This window comes from Parasteatoda tepidariorum, chromosome 6 (assembly GCF_982258835.1).
Source record: "Parasteatoda tepidariorum strain Cologne lab strain chromosome 6, Ptep-v5.0, whole genome shotgun sequence".
Classification (NCBI taxonomy): domain Eukaryota; kingdom Metazoa; phylum Arthropoda; class Arachnida; order Araneae; family Theridiidae; genus Parasteatoda; species Parasteatoda tepidariorum.
Genome location: NC_141760.1, coordinates 82,154,827 through 82,178,431, shown reverse-complemented (window position 1 = coordinate 82,178,431; position 23,605 = coordinate 82,154,827). Strand labels below are relative to the sequence as shown.

At 28.9% G+C, this 23,605-nt stretch overlaps 1 protein-coding gene across 3 annotated transcripts in view; it reads left to right on the top strand.

Annotated features, from left to right (window-relative positions):
* The window catches only part of LOC107456072 (folliculin-interacting protein 2), a 97,020-nt gene that overhangs the window by 56,906 nt on the left and 16,509 nt on the right, over positions 1–23,605 (top strand). For all 3 annotated transcript variants that reach the window (XM_071178442.2, XM_043051026.3, XM_016073837.5), the window contains exons 2-11: positions 12,184–12,418; positions 14,159–14,259; positions 15,278–15,343; positions 16,776–16,864; positions 17,099–17,170; positions 17,953–18,134; positions 19,413–19,498; positions 20,886–21,006; positions 22,961–23,130; positions 23,213–23,333. In XM_071178442.2, the coding sequence (XP_071034543.2) occupies positions 12,184–12,418; positions 14,159–14,259; positions 15,278–15,343; positions 16,776–16,864; positions 17,099–17,170; positions 17,953–18,134; positions 19,413–19,498; positions 20,886–21,006; positions 22,961–23,130; positions 23,213–23,333 (1,243 nt within the window). The remainder of the gene's footprint in view (positions 1–12,183; positions 12,419–14,158; positions 14,260–15,277; positions 15,344–16,775; positions 16,865–17,098; positions 17,171–17,952; positions 18,135–19,412; positions 19,499–20,885; positions 21,007–22,960; positions 23,131–23,212; positions 23,334–23,605) is intronic.

Genomic DNA, 23,605 nt, shown 5'->3' with positions numbered 1-23,605 from the left:
AATTCTCAGAAATATCCTGAACAAAAGTATCATAAACCGGACATAACGTTTGTTTACATTGAGTTGCAAAACAAACAAGACAAGCCGAAAACCTGTTTTCATTTCTTTATTTTCAATCAATTTTTTAAATTTATCTTAGAATGTGAAACTGTAGTCTTAATGTGACTTAAAAATACTGAAAAATTTCATTTGATGAAAAAGTGATCTTTGATTATGAGAGATGTTTCATTTTTAATTTATTAGTTAGGAGATTAGGATGTATTCGATGTATTCAGAGAGTTTGCGGTAAGATAATCTTATTTTTAATTTGACTTGGTTAAACTATATATCAATGTCCAGGGCTCCATGAATTCGAAAAAATGTTGGTAGCCAATAAAAATTTTTGCGCCTCTCGTCCCTAGTCCCCCCCCCCTCCAAATTTGAAACTGTATTATTATTTTACTAATAATTACTGCGTTTTATTATTATTATTTTGCTAAGATAAAATCGAGCCAAGTGCGTTTTTTTTTATTCATTTTTTTTTTAAATACGAGATTATTACGACACGGAAATTTCGCATTTGAGTAATCACTTTTGTTGAACTGTATTTTCATCGTCAATTTATAATACAGCTATGGTTTGATATTTTTAATACGATATCATAAAGGCACGTGAATTTCGAATAAATAACTTTTTGGCACATGTCCATTAGTGTCGATATACTCGTGAATTAACAACTCTTTTTAATCGCTTTTCTAACAGTTATACGCATGAATTTTTACATAGTTTTTAAAATTTTGATATTTCGATATTTTATTACGACCTACGAATATCAAATCGCTCATGTTTTGATTACCGGCCACGTTTGATCAATTTCATAGTAAATCCATGAGATGTTTCAGCAGTTATTTGTACAGATTCTCTCATTATTTTAGAAATTCTGCTGTGTTAATTTTATAATCTGCCTTGGGATCTGTCTTTTCATTAATAATTATTAATTTATTGATTTTTGTTTGCTTGTTGAACTTCATTTATCGAAGTTTTGAGGTTTCATTTTTATATTGAAAGAGGAAGAATTCAGAACAATTGCCATACAGTATGGAATAAATTATCAACTCTTTAGCTCGACTTTTAATAGGCTATTTTTGAATCCTTATGTCTTTGCTTTTTTTCTTGCTAGTAAAGAGATAAAAAATGTTTTATCCCTGTACCATTTTCGTTTGAAAGACTTAATTTATTACAATGTTTGATTTTCTTACTTTGAATGTATAATATCGTTTAAGTTTGGCGCAGTGCAGTTGCTTCTGATTATGACGTCATTTATTTCTAGAACCCATCCAGTCTTATCCAGAAGACACTTCATACATACCGATACATCTTAAGGTTTTTAAATATTTTATTTTAATTTATTTTGTAAGTGACTTCAATAGTTAAGACCAATTAAAATTCCTATAATGATTTTTAGGAATCGAATTAAGTGATCAACTCTTATGTTGTGTATTTCGAATATCTTAAAGCAGAAAGTGTAAAGAATTTCGACATAACAATCTCTGTGTTTTAAAAAGAATTATTTATGTCCACTTCCCTCTAAGCCGCGATGAAAATTTTATACTGCTGTTTTATTTTATGTTGTAACCGGCATTGAACAGTCGACCCAATTCAGAGATAACCATTATTAATGTTTAACTCCATAGCCTTTTAATTCTGAACCCCACCCAGAAGACAAGAAGACCCCCTGGTGGTTCAGGGGATCCTATTGAGTTGACCCGGTTTGCAGTGGTGACCACAGTGTTGACGTAAAATATCCTCAGTGATAGGCGGATGGAACTAATTAGCATTTGCGTTGCACAGAGAAGAAAACCACGAAAACCTTCCACGTCTAGCCTGACGGCAAGGGTACTCTAACCCGTGATTTGTCTCCCATTGAGAATATTTTACTTCTTATACTGCTCTTTAAAAATTTTTCTTTCATTAATGAGGCATTTGTACATAACTTGATTTATAAGTTCCTTTTTATTTTTGTTCATACCAGCAGAATATTTGCAATTAGTTAAATGATCGAGATTAAAATTCTTTAAAATTATTCGAAATAATTCTGCTTTTGGATCAATTGATAACTTTCTCCGGAATTACTCAGCCACACACCTCAATCCAATCACAGATTGAATCATATTTTCTTTTTCTTTTTTTTTAGTTTAAATAAATAATTTTTAACAAATAATTTATCGTTACAGAACTCGTTAACTTTCTTTCATATTGCTTATTTATTATATTTAACTGATGTCTAACTCAGGCGTTCACCCCAATTTAAACAATGAATAAGACATCGGAAAAAGAAAAAAAAACAAGACATCATTTCGGCTTCATCCAAAAACTGTTACGGATCCTATTTAAAACCTCATTCAATCTTCTTCTTTTTACCCGATCCAGACGAGTTCTTGTAAAAGTCTGGTATTAAAGTGATAACGATAAATATAATTCTTTGTAATTCTCATGGAGGCGTGAAGAATTTTAGGAATGCGCCATTGTTGACTTGATCTGCATTGAACGCCGATCTCTTCTTCAATGGCACTCGACCGTATTAAAGGGCCGATTTTTTTTTTTGTTTCTTCCTCTTCTTGCACCAATTTGGTTTTCGTATCAAATTCACACGTATGTTTTTAGTGATCTGAGGTCAAGATCCTTAACTGGGCAGACCTTCTTATTTCGGGACGGGGCGTAGGCTCCATCTTTGCCTAAAAAGAGAGTTTGCCGATTTGTGGTCAAGTCGCCACACCCGTGCTTCGAGGAAACAGACATGGGCATTGTTAGGCGAAATTTAGCTTCTTTAAAAATTCATGAAACCTGTTGTCCTGTCTGGCTTTAAACAGACATTATAAATTAGTACTTTATAAAGTTCAATTTCAATAGTGGTGGCTCATGACCTTAAAAAAATGAACCCGTCTATTCCTTACGGTGAAATTAGCCAAGTTTATGCAGTTAAAAACGTATATGGTATTAGTTTTCTTCTTAACTAATTATGTGTTTATCACAATCTTGGACGTTCTTGTTTGGAGGGAAAAAATATGTTTTTTGAAACATATTTACTTTGCTCTTTTTTTTCTCGGTGCAATCTTGAAATAAAAAAAGCTAAATTTGTTTAGATAAAATATTTCTAAGTTGATAATTTGAATGCTAAACTTGTGAAATCGTTTAAGTCCACTTTTTGGAATTCCTTAAATTGAATTTTTCAATTCAATCTAAGTTTTGATTATTATAACATTTCAATTTCGATGCCTAATTTAGGGTCCTGTGTCAAAAATTTCTAACTAACTATCAAAACAAAAATTCTCGAGTAATAAGTAGTAACACTACTAAATGACAATTTTTTTTATTTAATTAGATTATAATTTATCTTTCTATAAATTGATCGATTCGTCAAATGAGACGTTCAGTTATTATTAGTAATTGATTCGACTCTAAGTTAGCCTTCTCCTTCTCTTTGAACCATGTTGCAATTTGTAAAATTCCTATAATTCGAACAGAGTTGCGGTGGCTCAGGGGATAAAGCGCACGCCTCTCAATGAGGTCATCCAGATTCGAATCCCAGCTGTGTCTGGTTGCTACGAATTCTGCTTCTGCCTGACACTCACCACAATGCTGACGTAAAATATTCCCAGTGGTTGAGAGATCATGAGTTGATTCACTTTGCTGTCGGGCTAACCGTGGGAGATTTTCGTGATCTTCCGCTCCGTGTAACGCAAATGCTCGTTACTTCCATACAGAAAGCCCTCCACGAAGGCTTGTTTGTCCCTATACCTGGGCTAGGAGTTCCCTTGTCTTCTGGATAAGATTCAAAATTACAAGGCTACAGAGTTGAACAATGATCGTCTTAAACCCAGAATTGGGTCGATTGTTCAACGTCGGTAATATAATAAAATAATATTCGATCAAAATTTAATCAGCCTGTTTCATTTTTTATTTATATTTTTTACTTATTGCCAAAATAACGATTGATCAAACGAAGGCGTAAAATATTTTAAAATTTTCTTCTCTGTTTTATTACTAAGCTCAGAATGAAAATACTTAAACTGTTATTGATATCAGAAGAATGATTTTTTTTTCGTGTTTCAAAAACTTTTTCAAATGAATCGTTTTTTCTTCTTCCTTAATTTCATAATATTTTATTTTGCTTGCTCATGTGAATGGTTTTCCAAATTCAATTATATTTTGATTAAAAGAAACCTTTACCACTTAGTAAGTTAATGGAAAAAAAAATGTTTGTTTTGAGAAAAGTTAGTTAATTGGTAATTAAAATTTAAGTATTGCAAAAACGAAATAGTATAGTAATGTATAATTTGTTACCAATCCATTATTTTAATAAGATTAAAATATTTTTTTTAAAACTTTCTTTTTCCTTTCTACCTGTCTTAATAAAACAGACAGGTAATTGAATTATTCATTAAAATGTTTATTTGGTCATTTTTCTGTAAATAAAAAAAAAATATAGTTGTGAAAGAAAAATTCTCATTTAAGTGGGACAATTTAGAAGAAGAAAAAAACTCACCGAAGTGCGTAGTCTTTAGCTTTTCTCTCTCTTTCTTTCGTTAACGTTTTTTTTTTTTTTTTTTTTTTTTTTTTTTTTTAATCAAAGAAATAGCCTGAAGGATAATTATTAAAAAAAAAAATAATTAATAGAGCACAGTGAAAGAGAAATAAAAATACATTATCAAAAATCTACGATTTTAAAAAGACATACTTGATTATTGACAGTCGGTTCTTTGTTTGTTTGTTGTCAAAAAGATCTTTTGCGGATATGTTTAATGTTTATAAGAATTTTTTTTCCTATTTTTTTCTTCTTCTTTTTGACCGTGTTAGACAGCTGTTTAAGGGGGAGGTTGATTACTTTTTTCGATCTGCCTCTCTTTCATTATTGTATCACCATCACTTATCAGTCATAATGACTTGATGGCTTGTTCATAGATTGACAATGTGTTCTTTGAAAAATGACCTACATAATTTCTTTTATGAGGTTTGAAAAAAAATATTGTATATAAATTTGTGGATTTAAATTAATTATGCATTAGAGTTAGCATTCTTTAGTTTATAATTTGCATACACTTATAATTTTTATGTACATTCATTTATTGACTATTACCAACGAGGAAATAATATTGATAGGGCTTAGTATTAGGTGATTGGATCAGAATTTTAGTTCCATTTCTGGATAAGGCTCGGAAATTTAAATTTCGAAGGATCGCATTTATAAATTTCGTTTGGAAACCCACGATGGCTCTGCTAATTTATCCAATGGTATGCTGGTCAGTACCTACCGTGCTCTCGGCTCGCCTTGGCGTCACTGCTGATTATAAAAATATTTCTTGTGATAGACGGATCGTGAGTTAGTCCCTTTTTCGTCGAGCTAATAATGAGAGGGTTTCGTTTTTTCTCATCATATAACGCAAATTTGGGTTAGTTTCGCTCAAAAAATCCTCCACGGGGGCGAGATTGTTCCAATTTTTGTTCCAAGAGTCCTCTTGTCTTCTGGGGTCGACTCAGAATTGAAAGGTTACGGATTTAAACATTGATATAACTGCAAGTCAGATATAAAACTGCCTTTCTTAATATGAAATAGATTCTTATAAGACAAAATAAAACTCTGCAGGGGGGAGGTTATTTTTCTCCATTGAAATAATTAGATAAGCCTGCTTTGTAGAGTTGTTATTTTTATTGAAATCATCCTATATTAATTACTCTGTCACGAACATAAATCTAGAATACACTATAGAAGAGATGAGAGATTTAAGCTTTTAAAACTAATATTTGCGACGGTTAATTACATAAACTATTTACACTATTTTATTACACTCATTTATTAAACTAGTAACATTTCATTATTTACACTTTATTAATTTAATGATTTGCTTTTGCTGCAGATACACTTTTTTTTATCTTATAATAACCAACAAATAATGTTAATTGTAGTAAATTATAATTTTAAATTAAATTTACTTTGTGCAATCATATCACTACTTAAATTTCTTTTCTTTTTCAAAAAAATTCAAAAAAAAAAAAAAAAAAACTATATTTTAATGATGTCTTAAATATTATCCAACCGTTTTTGTCGATTTTATCTCAATCTTGAAGATTAAAATTGAATTTTGTCCTTAAGTTATAAAATTTATAATCGAATGCATCATTCTATTCCCGACTTGGTAAGTTTTAACGAAGATGAGATTTATGCAGATGGAAAAATACCGGTGGAATGTATTTATTCAGCTGCTATTCAGGACATCAACGATAGAGTGTAATCGTGTGCTATTAAGTTCTCTATTTGACTGCACAAAAAAGAGTTAAAAAAAAAAAAAAAAAGTCATACAGTGGTTGGCTAAAGATTTGAAAACGTGAATTCACGACGAGAAGGGTGAACAGAAAATCTTTATTCTGGAATTTCAGCTTAAAAATAATTTCATGTTGTAAATTTGCAACACAGATTTCAACACTTCTGCGTGTAACTTTAAGTGGGACAGGCTTCTCGTTCACCATGTTGCATATTAGAATCTATTTCTCGTGTTTTTTTTTTTTTTGTTGTTTTTTTAACCTCGGGTGCAACAGATAGCGTTATGATGGGTCACTGTGTGATACAGGACCAGACATCACACTTGGTCAAATAAGACGTGCAAAATGCATAAATAAATGTAAAGATCAGTGGCGTAAGCAGAATTTTTTCAAGGGGGGTGTTCATAATTTTCTGAAGCTACTAAAAGAAATTCGAGTATTTAATAAAACACTATTATTTCCCTAATTTAGACAGCTAGAGAGTTTTGACTTTTTATTTAGACAGCATTGTTTAGTTAAATTTTGATTTGATTTTTTAAGTTTAAGAACGTTTAGTTAACTTAACGTTAAGTTAAGTTTAAGTTTAATTTTTTAAGTTTTAAGTTAAGAAGTTTAATATCTTCTCGCATGTAATATCTTCTGAAAAAAGTCCAATGTCATATGTGTGGGAAGTAACATTTTGAGGGCCACACATTCGTCACATCATTAGATTCACACAATTCATCAGATTTTGTTATGCTAGAAACGTTTTCTTCAACGGAAGTATTACATTTCTGTACAACAGAAAAACTTACATTGTACTCCGTTCCTCCTTTTGTATAATTTTTCACCACATCTCCAAAATTCTCGAATTGTCTCAAAGACGACAGAACGTCTAAGATTCCAGAATCATCGCGTAAAGACCTCGCGAATGACAGCCAGTCTTGAAAACTATCGCGACTGGCAGAACAGAAAGGAACCAGTCCATAACAGTATCACGTGAATTTGGTTTCAAAAGTACAACCCTATTATAGTAAATGTTTTTTTCAGTATTCTGAGAAATACCGTGTGATAAAAAGGTAGGCATAAGGCAAATAAAAATATATAGTCTTAAAAAATAATACCCGCATAATTTTTACTAAAATGTTTATTTTTGCCATTTTGTCTGAGCTCAAGGGGGGTGTTCAAACCCCTAAACCCCTCCCTTGCGTACGCCACTGGTAAAGACTGCATACATTTCAAGTTTTTATAAATAAATAAGTAGATAAATTATAAATAAATACGGATCGCACCTTTGCTTCAAAATGTATAAGAACTGTTTCCATAGTTTTCATACTAATTGAATTCGATACAATATGTTTATCACGTTTATGACGTCGTAAATATGCAACACACGGTTTATTTGATATACGTACAGCGATGAAGAATTTTCTCTAATACAGAATTTTTCAAGCCTTTATTCAAAATTTCAAGTAAGAAAAAGTTTTTATAATAAAATTGTAATTTAAATAGAAATCAGAGGAGTTAATGACCTAGCTCTGCTATTAGGTGCTGTAATTGTTGGAGACACGAACCTGGGGTCTTCTCTGTAGTACTTTTAAGAACTTAGTCTTTGCAGGAGCCGGTCTAATAATGAGCTTTTAAATACCATAATTTAAATTGTGACTTGCTAACTCATCTGTCTTAGAAAATTATAGTATGTGCTCAAGGAGAGCACTTGTAATTTCTCGATCTGGTAGAGAGAAAGCCACTAGTTCGTTTTGTTTTAACTCGTTCGTCGGAACGAACTTATTACCTTACAGTCAGCTATACGTTATCCTGGTCAAACTGTATTTTAATGCTTTTGAGAAAGCATGTTGTGATTCATTGAACCATTCTATAGTAGGTGCGTCGCAAGTTACTGTAGAACTCTAGCGCTCTCTAACGAATGGCACTCAAAATTCGTTATTGAAATCGAATCAACTTTACCTATTAATTCAGCGATAATTTCTCTAGGTGTAATATTCGGTTATTTCGAAATTTTTAACACTACTTGAAACTCGCTACGGTATTTATCAGCATCTGGAAATTGCAAATCGCTTTCTAATTGTAAAAAATTTGATTGAAAAATTTTTATATCATATTAATAAAGAATATATTTATTTTAATTGTAGCATTTGGGAACCATTTTTGCCACAACTTGCTTTTTAAATTACGATTAATTAATGTTCTTTTTTTTTTAATCCATTTTTCGGTAAAATGTCCACTTTTAATGCAGTTCGGAGGAAAAAGTTTTATAGTTAACAAGTAGTCAAGAAGGCGCAATTTTATGAGCAATAATGATATAAATTAAAGTTGAGGATTTCAAATTTTTATACGGGTATTTGATGTATATATATTTGCGTTCTTTATTATTATTTTAAGATTTCTTATCACCTGTACTTTTAACTAAACTTTGAAAAATACTTAACAATTTCAATTTTTAAAAATCTTATACTTTCTATCTATTTTTTAATTAGCAATTAAGTATGAATTGTTTGACTTAGTGTGTGCTAAAAGTAGGCGGTTTTTTGTTTTGACTATGTGTTATCAAGACTGTTAAATAATACGTTCATCCAAGGCGAAAAACTTGATATATAACCGAGTTGTTTATTGCTTAATATCATTGGATTAATTACTGACTATTTTAATATTAAGCTTTTGATGTTTAACTTCTCAGTTCCTATAGCTTTAAATTTGAATTTGCTAAAAAATGTAAAGAAACCCCTCACGTGGTTATCGGACTTATTTAAATTTGAATACTTATATTAAATTTGAATACTTAATATTGACTTAACATGTGCGCAAAAGTCTGTTTAATTTGTGTTACGAGCCTTGTATTTTTTTTTAATTCCTTGGTCTCAAATCATTGACCAAAAAAATTATCAAGTTATTGACGAGACTATGAGCTTTACTCGTTTTTTTACCTTTTTTTAAAAAAACGTAAAATAGTTGCTAATATTTTCGTGATGGATTTTGAATTTCAGTCGTAAGTCTCATGTCAGTCCTTTTTTTTAAAAAAAAAAAATTAATAATAATAATTGAAAGCACATTTTTTTCATAATAATAAACTTAAGTTTGGTAAGATAATCAATGTTTAACTTACAGAACATAAACTTAAACATGAAAAGATGGCTGACATCATTTTCTAAACGAGCTTTTTATTTTTCAGCAGTTATGAAGTTTTCGTTAAATTCCTTTTTCTTTTTTCTGAACAGCAAAAGTTAATTATTTAATGTTACGCTGTAAATAAATATTTGAATTTAATTAATCGAATAGTATTTGTGCTGTTGGAATTAGTTTTTAAACACGTTATAAATTTTTTTAAAACTAATTAAATTTTAACACGTTTAAATTTTTTTAATTAGTAAATTACTTAATTTTTCTTTTTGTAATTGATTTATTTCATTTTAGTAGTTTTGAAGTGTCCGTTAATATATATGTTTAAAAAGTATTTTACTACAAATTTTAATGTTCCATTGTAAATTAGAATTTTAACTAATATATATGTTTAAAAAGTAATTTACTACAAATTTTAATGTTCCATTGTAAATTAGAATTTTAACTAATATATATGTTTGAAAAGTAATTTACTACAAATTTTAATGTTCCATTGTAAATGAGAATTTTAACTTATTTAGTCAAATTGCCGCTTAATGTTTAAATAGTTTTTCAAAATTAAAAAAAAAAATTTAATTTCTTTTTTTTCTCTCCACTATCTCGCTAAATATCGTAATGTTTGCTATTTTATTTGTTTACACTTAACTGCCCCACTATGAAAATTGCACGATTTAATCACGTTGATAGCAAGTTATACTTCCCTGTTTGTTCATCCACGTTTTCCCCGCCAAGTTTCACGGACGAAGAATTGGAAAAATACGTTAGAATGTTACTTGCATGCAACGGAGTTAACTCTTTTTTTGGAGTTAATGGAATGCTTTTCTTGTCTGTCAGTTGTTATAGTAAATTGTTAATTTCCGGTTGCGGTGTTTTTGAACTTTATTTCAAGGACAGTGATTTACAAGACGTTCTTTGATTAAATCATGGGGATGTTTATTATAAAGAAAAGCATGTTTGTAAGTTTTGTTTTTCTTTTCAATCAAAAAAAAAAAAAAAGATGTTAGATTGAATGAATTATTAGGAAATAAAAAGGACTTAATAAAAATATAGTTAAACAATTTATTTACAAAATAACATTGCTGCTAAAATTGAGCAAAACAAGTTTTTTTTCTTTCTTTTTTTCTACAGAGTGGATTTAAATGTGTTCCATTCAACTTAAATGTTCCTTTGCTGAAATTACTCATAATAATAAAATTTTTAGAAAACTTCGGTAAACCTAGTACCATTTGCATTTTCTTTAATTACTCTAGATTCGTTTAAATAGTTTTTGGTGTAAAAGTTTTAAAGTTGGTTTACTTACAACACATAAAAAAGCCCTATTTTTCTGGAAATGTTTTTAAACTTTTTATTTTGCAATATACATAAAAAAAAAAAAAAAAAAGACACAATACTTAATTTAGCTTAAATATTGTATTTCTCTGCTTTGCAGTAACTTTTAGATTAGATTATTTTGAATTTGAATTAGCGAATTTTAATTTTAATTTTTTTTTTTATTTTAGCACTGCAAATATATATATTATTTAAGATTCACGATTTTTTTTTTTTTAAAGAATTTCATGAACATACTGAAGTTAAATGTCTTAACTTGGTCAGGTTTACAAAATGGCAAGTTTTTTTTTTCTTTCAAATATAGTATTTAATACATAGAAAAAATTATTTTTAGATTTAAAAATTTCTACAGTTAAAATTAAATTTGATATTTAATCATATAAACCAAATCATAACACTAAAAATGAAGTTATGTTATTATTTATAAGCAAATTTAGCTGCCAATTATGGTTTATGCTCTTTGTATTAATGTTAAAAAAAATTTATAATTAATTACTTTTTTAATTTAAATTTTATGATGGATTTTTACCCTATAAAAAATGGTCCAAACCATAAACTAAACTTTTAAGAGCTGCTTTCGTGTAATTAAGTCAGTTCCATCTCTCCGCATTGTTCAGTGGAAAGTAAATTTATTGGTAAAAGAAAAATTGAAAGGGCTTAGGACAATACAGGAGTGCATTGCACATTTATTTCATTCAATGAAATTTAAGTGACGTAGATCATAAAATGTTTCGAACAATTCACTTTACATCAAATTTTTTAAACTTAACAAATGAACTTTGTATTTTTTAGTATTGTTTACTAATGTGTACTTTACTACTTTTGGAATTCCTTTTAGATAGCTGCACAATGTACAGACACATCTTATTTGATACATGAAATGCATTGTGTTTTTCACAAAAAATATTTTCTTGAGCAATTTGAAAGTGTGACTCATGTATTTGTTTTTCTTTATAATTTTGACCTAATTTCATTAAAAGATTTTATTTATTTATAAATAGGTGAAAGTGTAAGTTTCTAAATCTTTGTAAAAAAAAAATGTCTGAAATTATTCCTTTTTTAATATATTTGTAGTGTTTTTATTTGTATATTTTAAAAACGTAATTTCCAGTTTGGGAATTAATTTATATTTTTAGAAAAATTTTGGTGATTCTGGAAAGCATTAAAAAAAAAGGAGTTATTATTAACAGCTTGGCTTAAAAATTTAAAAGTTACTGCTTTCATTTTTATTATTACTATTTTTTTATAAAAAAAAGAGCTGATATCAATGTCTTATTTTTGATTTTAAGTGTTACTGTATAAAAATTTGAACTTTTTTATTCAGTAGTTCTTTATTCTACAGTTCTTAATTGTTTTATTCTATATTTTAATGTATTTCTACGGATAGAAATGCTTTTACTATATAAATTACAAATTGTGTTTTCTCTCTGTATTCTACAGAGTCAAGCCACCAGATTTTGACAGTACAAAACAAGTTCGAGTGTTGCTTTTTCGAGAACATAATGGACAAGAGAGGAGACTACTATTTGATTCCAAGGCTGTACGCAAGAGAGATCCAACAGCATCCCCAAATGGAAAGCCACCCCTCAACATTCAGGCCAGACAGAGGCAGGAAAGTAGCATTGAAAAATCTTTTAGATTGAATGAAGACCATAGCAAGGAATATGTTTATGAAGTAAGTTACTCATTACCTTTTTAGTGTGCACCTTATTTTTTTTAGATTGTTCACAATAATAGTGGTCTCAAAAATATCTACATCCATCTTTTTTTAATTAAAAATGTAATCCTCTGCATAAAATTCCAAATTGGAGTTGGAACAGTGTTGGAAAATGGAGAAGCTAGACAGGGATGAAGAAATCAGTATTTTATGTTTTCGATTTGTTAGTGATTCATGTTTGCTGAATGTACTCGGGCAACAATGAGAAGGAAGAAAAAAGGACAGTGATTTTTATGCTGCTTTTTGCTCTGTTTATTTAGTGTCGCCGCTTTCCTTGCTAAAAATATCTTCAAAGAAACTTTGATGAAAAAATAAATGTTGCTATTAGAAAATTTCAAAATTTGCTATCTGTAAACACAGGCTCGTGAGAGCACAGTTGTATATCAATCATAATTGCATATCAACAATCATAGTCTTGGATAACCTGCTTGAAATCCATACAGAGTAGTTTTTTTTATTTTTTATGACCACCCTGTATATGAGATCTTTTAGTCATGCTGTGATGCTTTTTTCAAGTGGCTTAACTTTTGGCAGAATAGCTGAATTTGAGAAATAAATAAATATTTCCTACTTTTATTGTTAATCCATTTCGTCTTCAATAAATCTTTCTCAAGGACTGTATAAGCTCGTACTTTTCCCATTGTATTTTATATAAGTAATATTACTCAATTGCTGACCTTAGAAAAATCCTGTTTGCATTGCTGCATGATACCATACAGGGTGCATTCTGAAAGTAATGCGCATTTTCTGGGGAAAATAGATTTATTGATCCTATGGGTACAAATAGTTGAAATTCGTCAAAATAGTTCCCTTGTGCATCAATACACTTGCGGAGACGATTCTGCTCCACCTGGAAGACACCCTGTAACTCCTCGTCAGGAATGCCTCTAAGGGACCTTGTAACATGAGCTTGGATGTTCTCCACAGACTCCCAGTGCTTTCCCTGTAGCTCTTTTTTCAGTTGGGGGAACAAAAAAGTCACATGGCACCATGTCAGGGCTGTAGGGAGGCTAGGGCACCAAGGGGGCCTTATTTTGGGTCAGGTTTTTGCTCCTCCGTCAACACCTTCGGCACAAGCTTCGCACAGACCTTTCGCATATCCTTCATCACAATCCCATGTACCACACATTTCGACAAGTTCAAAGTGTTAGCGATTGCCTGAATGCTTAACCGACGGTCTGACTTCAAAACTTCATGCACACGCTGGACGTTTTCATCGGTTCGGGCTGTTGTTGGGCGTCGGTGACCTTCTCCCGATCATCCTAGAAGGCCTTGTGCCACCTTTCACACAGAGATCTCAAATTGCATTTCACCTTAAAGGCGTATTGAAGCATGTGATGAGTTTCGTCACATTGTTTCCAAACCGCACACAAAACTTTATCGCGTACCGCTGTTCCAGCGAACACTCCATCACGCTGCGACTCGATGGAAAAAAGACTTTTCGCAAAGACACGTCCTACCTCTCCTACTGCTCGGAGCAACCTGAGACGAGGCTCGTTTGGAAGGACAAACCCCCACCACATTTTTAGACCAATCTGAGTGCGCTGCAAACGATAGTCGCGTCACAATAAAATCATGCGCATTACTTTCAGAACGCACCCTGTATAATGACCAATAAATAAAAAATTGTTACATTCCAATTTCATGTATTTTTCTTCCTGTACATGTTAATAAAATTTTTTTATTTTGAAATTTTAGTCCAAAAAACCAAGTTCTGATGAAACACTTCTTAGAGAAATGATCTTTGGTTCAGTGTCCATTTCCTACCATGGTACATTGTTGAAAGTTCATGCAATCAGGTACATCTTTATTTTTCTATATCTTTCTTAGAAAATCTAGTTTCATTTATACTAGTACCAAGTATATGAGTTTAAGCACACTACTGTATTAATTTATAGAGAAATAATTTTTTCCCCATTTCCTCTTTGGAGGTTTGATTCAAGTACTTACAAGTTCCCCTTTCTTTTGGTTACTTCATCCTATTTTGATTTTGTGTCATACTTAGTTATTACCATTGTTTAATTTTGTTGTCTTGTATTAAATGTTATCATTTTTTTCTTCATATTTTTGTTGGAGCAGCATAACCACAATCATCCCTTGTGCTTAATATATTCAAATATTTTGAATTTGTGCTTACATTCTATTAGGCAATGCTTTTGCAAATCTGATGTAAAAAAAAAAGAAAGAAAAAAAGAAGTATTTGAAAATTTGTGATTTTAAATTGTATTTTTATTGTTTGCCATCATTATCTTCTATTATGAGGTTTATATTCGCATAATTTTCTTTCAAATTTTAATTCTTAAAAGCAAACAATGTTGGTTAATTTATTTTAAAACTATTTTATTAACTATTTCCAGAAATGATCATCCTTGAAACAATATAAATGGGGTTTTATTTTTAAAAAATAGTCTCTTAATATATGTTCTAAATTATTTTACTTTCATTTGTTAACTACCATAGATTTTTAATCGATTCAGGGATAAGCACCATTGCAAAGGCTGTAAAAAAGTTTTTTTTAACTGTTACAGTAAACTTATTTTTTTAAGTGTCTAATGATCATGCTGTTCGTGGTATTAATATGAATACTAGATTTATACAACATGTTGTAAATTGAGACTCAACAAATCATGTAAAATTTGTGATACTCAAAGATTAATTTAAGAAGGAATTTTTTTTTGTGTTATTGTTACTTAAAAAGAAAGAAACTAGCTATTTATTCATGTTAACATTTCCTTAACTGAAAATAATGTTGCAATTTTTGCAGTTAAAATTTTTCCATTCTTTTCTGATTATTCATAATGATTTTTTTTATTTTAGGTCACCTTCCCAAGTTATGCTGAGCCTTGTGTTTCCTGCCCCATCTTTACCTCCATATCGTACACCGTAAGTGTTTTTGCTAATTACTTATCTTTAATTATAATAAATGAATAAAAATTGCTGATATCCTGTTTTAGTTTTTAAGTCATTTTCCGGACTGTTAACAAAATTAAATTCTAGTTATTTAAATAAATTATCTGCATTGAAAATCTCTGCTCATATACATTGCCCTTGCAATGTTAGCTATATTGGACGCTAGAATTGCTTTTAATTTTACACTTAAAAAATGTGATAAATATGTCAGTTATCAAGAATGCTATCATCTATTGCTGCACATTGTTAGAATTTTAAACATAAATTCAATTTCAACAATGCCAAAATTCTTCTCCCTTCCCCTCTCACATCAGCTTGTCTTGATGCCCTGGAATCTTGTTTCATTCCATCTGAATATAGAGTCTTTTGTTAACAACATGAGTTCCTCTGATCTTTTCCATAGGGTTTGGAAATGTCCTATATTGCTCTGATTAGTTACATTACATAAATAATTACAACATATATCAATCACAATTATTGATACACAATTTGTTGTCCAGATATCATTGTAGGGTATTATCATTTATTCAATTTTGTTTTACGATACAAAGGAAGATTTGTGGAAAACCCTTATCATTTAGAGCTGAAGGAAAAAAAAGTACATACAAAAGCTAATTGGAAAATCGTTAGTAAATTTTACATTTTCAAGTTATTCAAATCTGTTTTTTTTTCTTCTTTTTTCCCCCGATAACTTATCAAATAAGATACAGAAAAAAAAAGTCTTTAAATAATTTTCGAGTCTGCACAGTATGAGAGGATTATTTTAAATACTCATATCTTGCACAGTTTTTAAAGAATTTTCAAATTTTTATCAATATTTTTATTGTTATTTAAAAATTAGTCCCAAAATTTTGTTTAAAATTTTTTTTATTAATATTATGGGATGCTTTTTTTTTGACAGGTTTTATTTATTTATGTTGGATTGAGAAAAAAAACCTCGGTTCTGATTGCAGGGAAATCATTATTGCTCCAAATAGTTCTAAACTCAATCAAATTAATGTTCAAAATTGTAAAATTGTTGTAACAGACTGTTTCAAAACAATTAACAGCCAATCATATGACTTGAGTAAGAAAAAAAAAACATGAAACAGAATATGTAATGCATATATCAAAAACAATATGATATTGCCAATTGATCCAGAATGACATACTAAACATTTTGTGAATTTTATCAGAAGTTAATTTCTTTAAGATATTAAGGAAAGGGAAATTTTTTTGATTAAATGTTATACTTAGTCGCAAATTCTTTAAAATATTGCAGTTTCAAGACTTTATGTAAAAATCTATCTAACAATGTGTCAAAAAATCTCCTTTTCTATTTTAAATTCTAATTTACTTCGTTTAGAGAAAAACATTTCTTAAATTTTTTTTTACCATTTCATTTATTTTTCTTTCTAATGAATAGGGAACCTGAAACAGAAGAGTCAGGAACTTGGACGACATCAGTTGAGGTGAATATTAACAAATCGACTGATAAGTCTGATACTCATTTGGGTAAGTTTATTTATCTTTTTTTTCTCTTTTATCTAAAACTGAATGTTTTTCAATTTGTATTTATACTATTTCAAATTATACTATAAACTTGATAAACTATATATAACTTGAATGATATTGTTCTTTCTTTTTTGTATGGTTATAAATTTATAACATTAACCAAAAAATATTTTAATGATGGTAATTTAATTTAAAGCTGGATTTTAATAATTTTTTCCTCTGATTTTTATTTAGCTCATAGTGTGCCAGTCAATGTACCTAGTCGTTTATCTTGTCAACATGTAGAATCAAGAGACAGTGATTCTGGTAATAATTTTTTTTATTTATATTTTCCTTATGTCTTTGAAATTTTTGGAACATATATATATATATTTTAAACTTATCTTAAATATCTTTTTTCTGAACTAGAATTGATAATACTTAAGCAGTTTTTTTTGGTTTCTTTCTGTTTATACATAGTTGCAAATTCTATTCCATTTTAATCGTAAACATGAAATATTGCATTCAACTTGAATTCCGTTGTTATTGTAGAGTATCTTCTTTTTCATATTATCTTCTTTAACATAAGAATATTTAACAGAAGATTTTTATGAGTGTGTTGTTTTTTATTTTATAAATCATTATAAATTATTCTTGTGGGACGATATTTATTTGTCTGTTGCCTGTAAAATATTTTAAGTAATAATCAATCAAAATTTGAGAAGGTTGCAAATAAAACTATGTTGCTGATGTTAAAAACTTTAAAAAAAGCAAGTGGAATAAAATGTAAAAAGAATTTTCTGCAAAATATTAATCTCAAACTGAATAAATGTGTATTCATTCTAAATATAAGTTGATTCTATGCTGTGAAGTTCATTTGATGATAGATTTTAAAGTCAGTAAAAAGTATATTTTGTGTTAATTTATCATGTATTACAATCCTCATTAGAGGAGGGGTGGATAAATATTAAGGTAAATGTGGGTTCCATATTTCTGGATTACCCTAGTATTGTTTTTATACCCTTTTCGTTTTTTTTGTTTTCTGCTTTTTACTTCTAATAGTTAACAAACATTTCTTTTTCTTTGATTATTTTTTCCCCACCTACTAGACTCTCTACAATCTCATGATGGTCATAGCAGTCTTCCTACCACTCATCTTTCACCTGAAACACCTGTTAGTTGTCTTCCACGTTCCAGCAGTTATAACAGTTTGCAAAGGCGGATATTGAGGAACAAGGCTACCAGCATCGAACTTGGATTGCCCAAATCAGAAGAAATCTCTCCAAATGAAGTAAGTTATCCTCTTTGACAAAGCTTTGAGTTCAATCTTAAGTAATTTAATAACTGGTTCAGCTAAAGCAGAATTAACTCTTAAATACTGTACCAAACTCAGCTCTGCCTTTATAAGTAAAAACTTAAGATAGTAATTGTTGATTTTATTCTAAGGTTTAAAATAAAAGAAAACAAGGATTCATACTCTAATTTTAAAAAGCTGTTATTAAAAATCAAGAATAACACTAAAAAGAAAAAAATACACTGTTCATTAAGTATCTCCCACTATTTATTTATTTATTGCTTTTTTAGCATTACATATGTTAGGAAACTTTTTTTTACCTGTAAGAATCACAATCAATAACAAAAAAGGTTCATAACTTTGCTTTTTAAAATCTGGTTTTAACCTCTCAAATATTGTTTGATTAATCTACTAAAAGATACAGTACAGAACCCGTTATCCGGAAAACAGAAAACCAAAAAACCGTAACGAAATTCGATAAATTTTCCCACCAAATTTAAAAAAAAAAAAAAAAAAAATTTCCCTCTTGAGATTTTAGGATTTTTCTTTCTTTTTTGAAAGATGTTTACCTTACCATCATTTTGGAAATAATCATTAGTGTATTACTTCATCGTTTTTTCTTTTTTTAAGATTATTTCTAAATATTTTCTATTTTTAGTTGGGTTTAACAATAAAAAAACGGCTTTTTGTAGCGATTCAGAAAACCGGAAAAATCAGTTATCCGGAATAGCGATGGTCCCGATCGTTCCGGATAATCGGTTCCCTACTGTATTAAAATATAATATTCAACTTAGTAAAATAAAACTAAAAATAACTACAAATAATATTCAAATTGACTAGTATGTTTCTAAATGAAATTTGATTTACGACTATAATATACAAGGATAGAATCTTTCATTTAAAATGAAATGAAATTAATAAATAAATCCTAAGTTTATAAAATGACCAATGCAGAGTGTATTAATCCACTTTTCTACATCACTGCAGCTGCTTATATTGAATCACTAACAGTTAAATGTATTGTAATATTTTTATGTTTAACATGCAATATTTTAGTCAAAACACTTATCTGAATGTTAAATTAAGGTAAAGAGGTAACTGAAAAGGGTTTAAAAATAACCTTTAGGTTTGATTGCTAACACTTATTATAATTAATTCACAATCACTGTATATTTTTTGCTGCATTAAGATCACATATTTAGAAACTATAAAATTGTCAATAAACTTTGAGATTTGACAGTGCAAGTTAATATCTTTCAATATTTTTATTTTAAGTGTTCAAGGACTACAGTTAACAAGAGAGTTAAGCTAGGATTATCAGTTGTCATTAACTTGAGTGATGAGAGCAAGCCTGATGACAAGTAAGAAATGAATATTTTTAATTTAATAAAATTAGTATTTTCTCCTTTTTCTAGGTCTGGGGTAGAAATTTATTTAAGTTCCCTAAATGTGTTTTATTTGTGATTTCTAAAGTAAAGTTAGCTCTCTTGATCCAGAAATATTTAATGATTAAATTTTAGATTTGATTAAAAAAAATTTTCCATTCTGTAATTTTTTCCCCTTTTTTGTACTGTTTATGGAAGATAATTTTATTACATAAACAAATATTATGATCATAACTTTGCCTAATTGCACATAAACCTCGCTTTATTTATTTAGATATAAGTAAATTTGTTAAATTTAAAAATAGTCCTTTTGTATCAGATTCATGCAGTTAAATGTTAAAACTTGTTTTAAAATTTTGTTTTGACATCTTTCAAGTATTATTATATTAATATGCAAGTGGTAATTAAAAAGGTTTCTATTTTAAATAAAAAAAATTGATAAATATTTCTAAATACCATTTCTACATCATCATATACTAAAACCTTATACTTATCTTTTTTTCGCATTGTTTAAATCAGTTTTGTTTTGAGACTTAAAGAGACAAGCTTAATATAACACATTTATTCAGAAAATGTGATTCATACTGCATTAATATTAAATAAAAATATTTTTTAGAATATTAATGTATAGTAGTTCGAAGATCTTAGCTATGATTCAAATTTTCATTCAAGGAATATATTATGTCTGTATTAAAGTGCCTTATATCTAGCTCATACTATATTTCCTCTGAAATGTCTCTCCATTGATATGTGGGGATACTCACAAAACTCTTTTGGTTTAATATTGTGATTTTGGTCAAGACTTTTTAATAGAATTTGTTTAAAAAAAACAGATTTTAATAAAATTACTGAAGCTCTAATTAAAAAATAACAACAACAAAAAATTCAAGTGTTAGTCACTCACATGTTTGAGACATTTTAAGCCAAAAATTTTCTAAATCTTAAGAGTTAATAGCTAACTAGAGTTGCAATTACGAGGATTAAATGGTACTGACAAAAATAAAATAAATAATCTTCAGCTCCCTTAAATGAATGATTGTTTAATCATTTACTGTCTATAATGTATTAAAGTGATTTTATGCCACAATTGAATGATTTTTAATGCTTTCTTATATTATAATTTATAGACTAAAACTTGTTCTTTGTAGCATTACAAAGCATTTTTGTATAGAATTTAATAATACAGCAGCCTTTAGTAGTTTGTGATTCTCTCATTCCTATTAATCTCTCATTAATTAAATATTTTTTAACTATTTTATTTTTATCATATCTAATATACTAAAAAGTTAGTGTAATTTTTAATTTGGTACTTTTTTGTGCATTAATATATAATAAAATTTAACGAATTTTCTTTTGATTTTAGACAACTAAATAACTTCATTTTCACTCATATATCATTAATTGAAGGACATTTGATGAGTTTGAAAGATACAGTTATTAGAGCTTATTTGAATCGAAAGAGTTTTTTAAACTTAATGTTTGAAGTAAGTGATATTTTTTTAACTTTTGTCAAATAATGTTATGGATTATTATTAATTTGTTTTGTACCATACACTTGTTGATGCATATATACATTAAATTGTGTACACTTTTTTTAAATTACCATTTTTGTGCCTTATGTATTATATGGGTTATATATTTTGCTTTATTCATAACTTAAGTCTCCTGTTTTTTTAAATACTAGGAGGCTTCGCCCCCTGCTCGCTGGCGCTCACCAACCCCCGGAACTGCTTTCGCAGTTCATTTCGGATTGCTTCGCAATCCAATGCTCGCTTTGCAATCCAATGCTCGCTTTGCTCGCTCATTGGATACGTTCTTAACGTCTAGTTTTTGTATACTTTTTTGAATACTGAGGTTCCAAAAACTTTTCACTGTAGAAAATTCTAAACCTTGTACATTTCAATATTAGTTTGAAATTGCAAACAGCTCACATATTTTTTTTAATCACACTATTCTAAATTTCAGTTGTTGAGAAAAGTAACTGTTGTAAGTTTTGTTTTAAAGTCTTTCCCACCAGAAGGCTAAAGCCATGTGTTGTAAAACAATATGAAATAGTAGTCTGCCACTGAACGCCGGATGTAAAGCATCGGCTTTGATGAAGATAATTTTGTATTTTTAATTCTCTGAAGGGTGCCACCTTAATAATATGGAATTTGTAAAATAAATGTATATATTTTTGATTGTTGATGAAGCCCATCATTTTGTGTTTTCATCAGTGTTCAGAAGCAGAACAACTATAAGTTTTTTATTTTATCACAAAAATATAAAATGTATAAAAAGCAAAGAAAAGAGTAATAAAATGAGTATAGTCATAGAAAAAGTTAAAATTATAATATAGTATTTGTCAGTTAAAATAAAACTTTTTGTTTATGTCCTTGCTAACAATTCAAATTTCTCCGAGGCAATTCTAAAGTATAAATTAAGGTAGTATTGTTAAGTTGAAACACAATATTTTTAGTTTTGATGTCAACAATACAATTCAATTTTTCACAAAAACGATTATTTCCATTGTTAAGTTCAATGTCAACAATTCAAATTTTTCTGAGGCAACTCTTAACCTCTAAATATTATTTTTTTCTGTACACATTTCTAAATGTCAGTATTCAACCACAGAACTACTTAAAGTCCTCAAATTTAGCATGAAGTTGTAAAATGTAATGAAAGAAGGTCATAGCAATAATGAAAGTAGAAGTAAAGTTAGTACTGTAAAATTAAAAAAATATTTTTAATCAATGAGCCAAGTTCTTCAAGAAGCAGTTCTAGAAGTAGGTTGTTTATTTAAAACTTTTTATAGAATTTCTTTAAGAACACAATTGTTAATTTGGGCATTTGGCGATACAACACTTTTAGAATTGAAGGATTTGTTGCGTCAAGCGCTCAGGTATCATAATTTTGATCTAGTTGCACTTCTATGTCATTTTGATTTATGTTGCTAAGTTAACTTTCAAAAACTTCTATGGCTGGCAAAAGCATTTTTATTTTTTAAGTTGTTTATTTTTATTTCTTTTAGAATTCGTTATTTTTTTAGCGAAATGTTTTTTAACCTAACAGAATTCTTTGCCGACTGTTTTCTCTATGAATGAAGAAAATAAAGTAAATATTTAACTGTTGTGAAAAGAATCTTATTTAGTTGTACAAAATAAGCCAAAATTTGGGAGCCACTTAAGAAAATTATATATATAAGATCAGAAACACATCATTAAAAAGCAGAATGCTTTGGTGTTTTCAAAACAAAGCAAGCGTTGCCACCGGTGGAAAAGAAATACAGCCAAAATTTGGGAGCCACGTAAGAGAATTATATATAATAGATTTTATTTTGTTTAAAAAGTTAATTTTAAGTTAAGTGTGTGTTTAAAAGTTTTGTTAATAAAGTCACTTGGTGTTTGTCTTATTTATGTAATTAATTATTAGAAATTAAAGTAAATATTTCATTTTTAGGGCTCAAAAAGATTTCAGAAATCCCTCTGTGATTTGTATGCAGCCCCCAGGTTAGTAAACCCAGAATGGTTGACCATTATATCCTCACCCAATCATCGCCATTTGAGTTACACGTTTCTGGCTAAGTTTGCTGATTTACTCAAGTCATATGACAAAAAAGAAACTAACTTGTAAGTTCACAATAGCTCTGAGTATTTAGAAGTCTAAAATGATTTAATATAAAGATGTTCACAATATTTTATTTAATTTTAGTTTTGTAAGTACTTTGTTAACTGCTGTCCTCACTCATCATCTTGCTTGGGTACCTTCTGTTATTCCAACAGATTCTAAAATCCAGCCTGTCCAGTCCAGCCATAAACATATTCCTTGCTGGGTAAGTAATTGTTAAATTGTATTTGAAAATATATAAGAAGTATTTTGTATGAGATTTATTCTAAATGCGAACTAATTTCCGCTCAAATTATTAAAAAAAAAAAAAAAAAAATCGCATTATTCTGTGAAATAAATGTTCCAAATATTGCTGATTTTTATTTTAACCATGCTTTAAACCAGGGTTGGGTTTTTGACGTCAAAAAGTGGTTTTTGACATGACAAGGGTATAATACTGGTTTAAACCGTCAAAAACCCGTCAAAAATGTCAAAAAC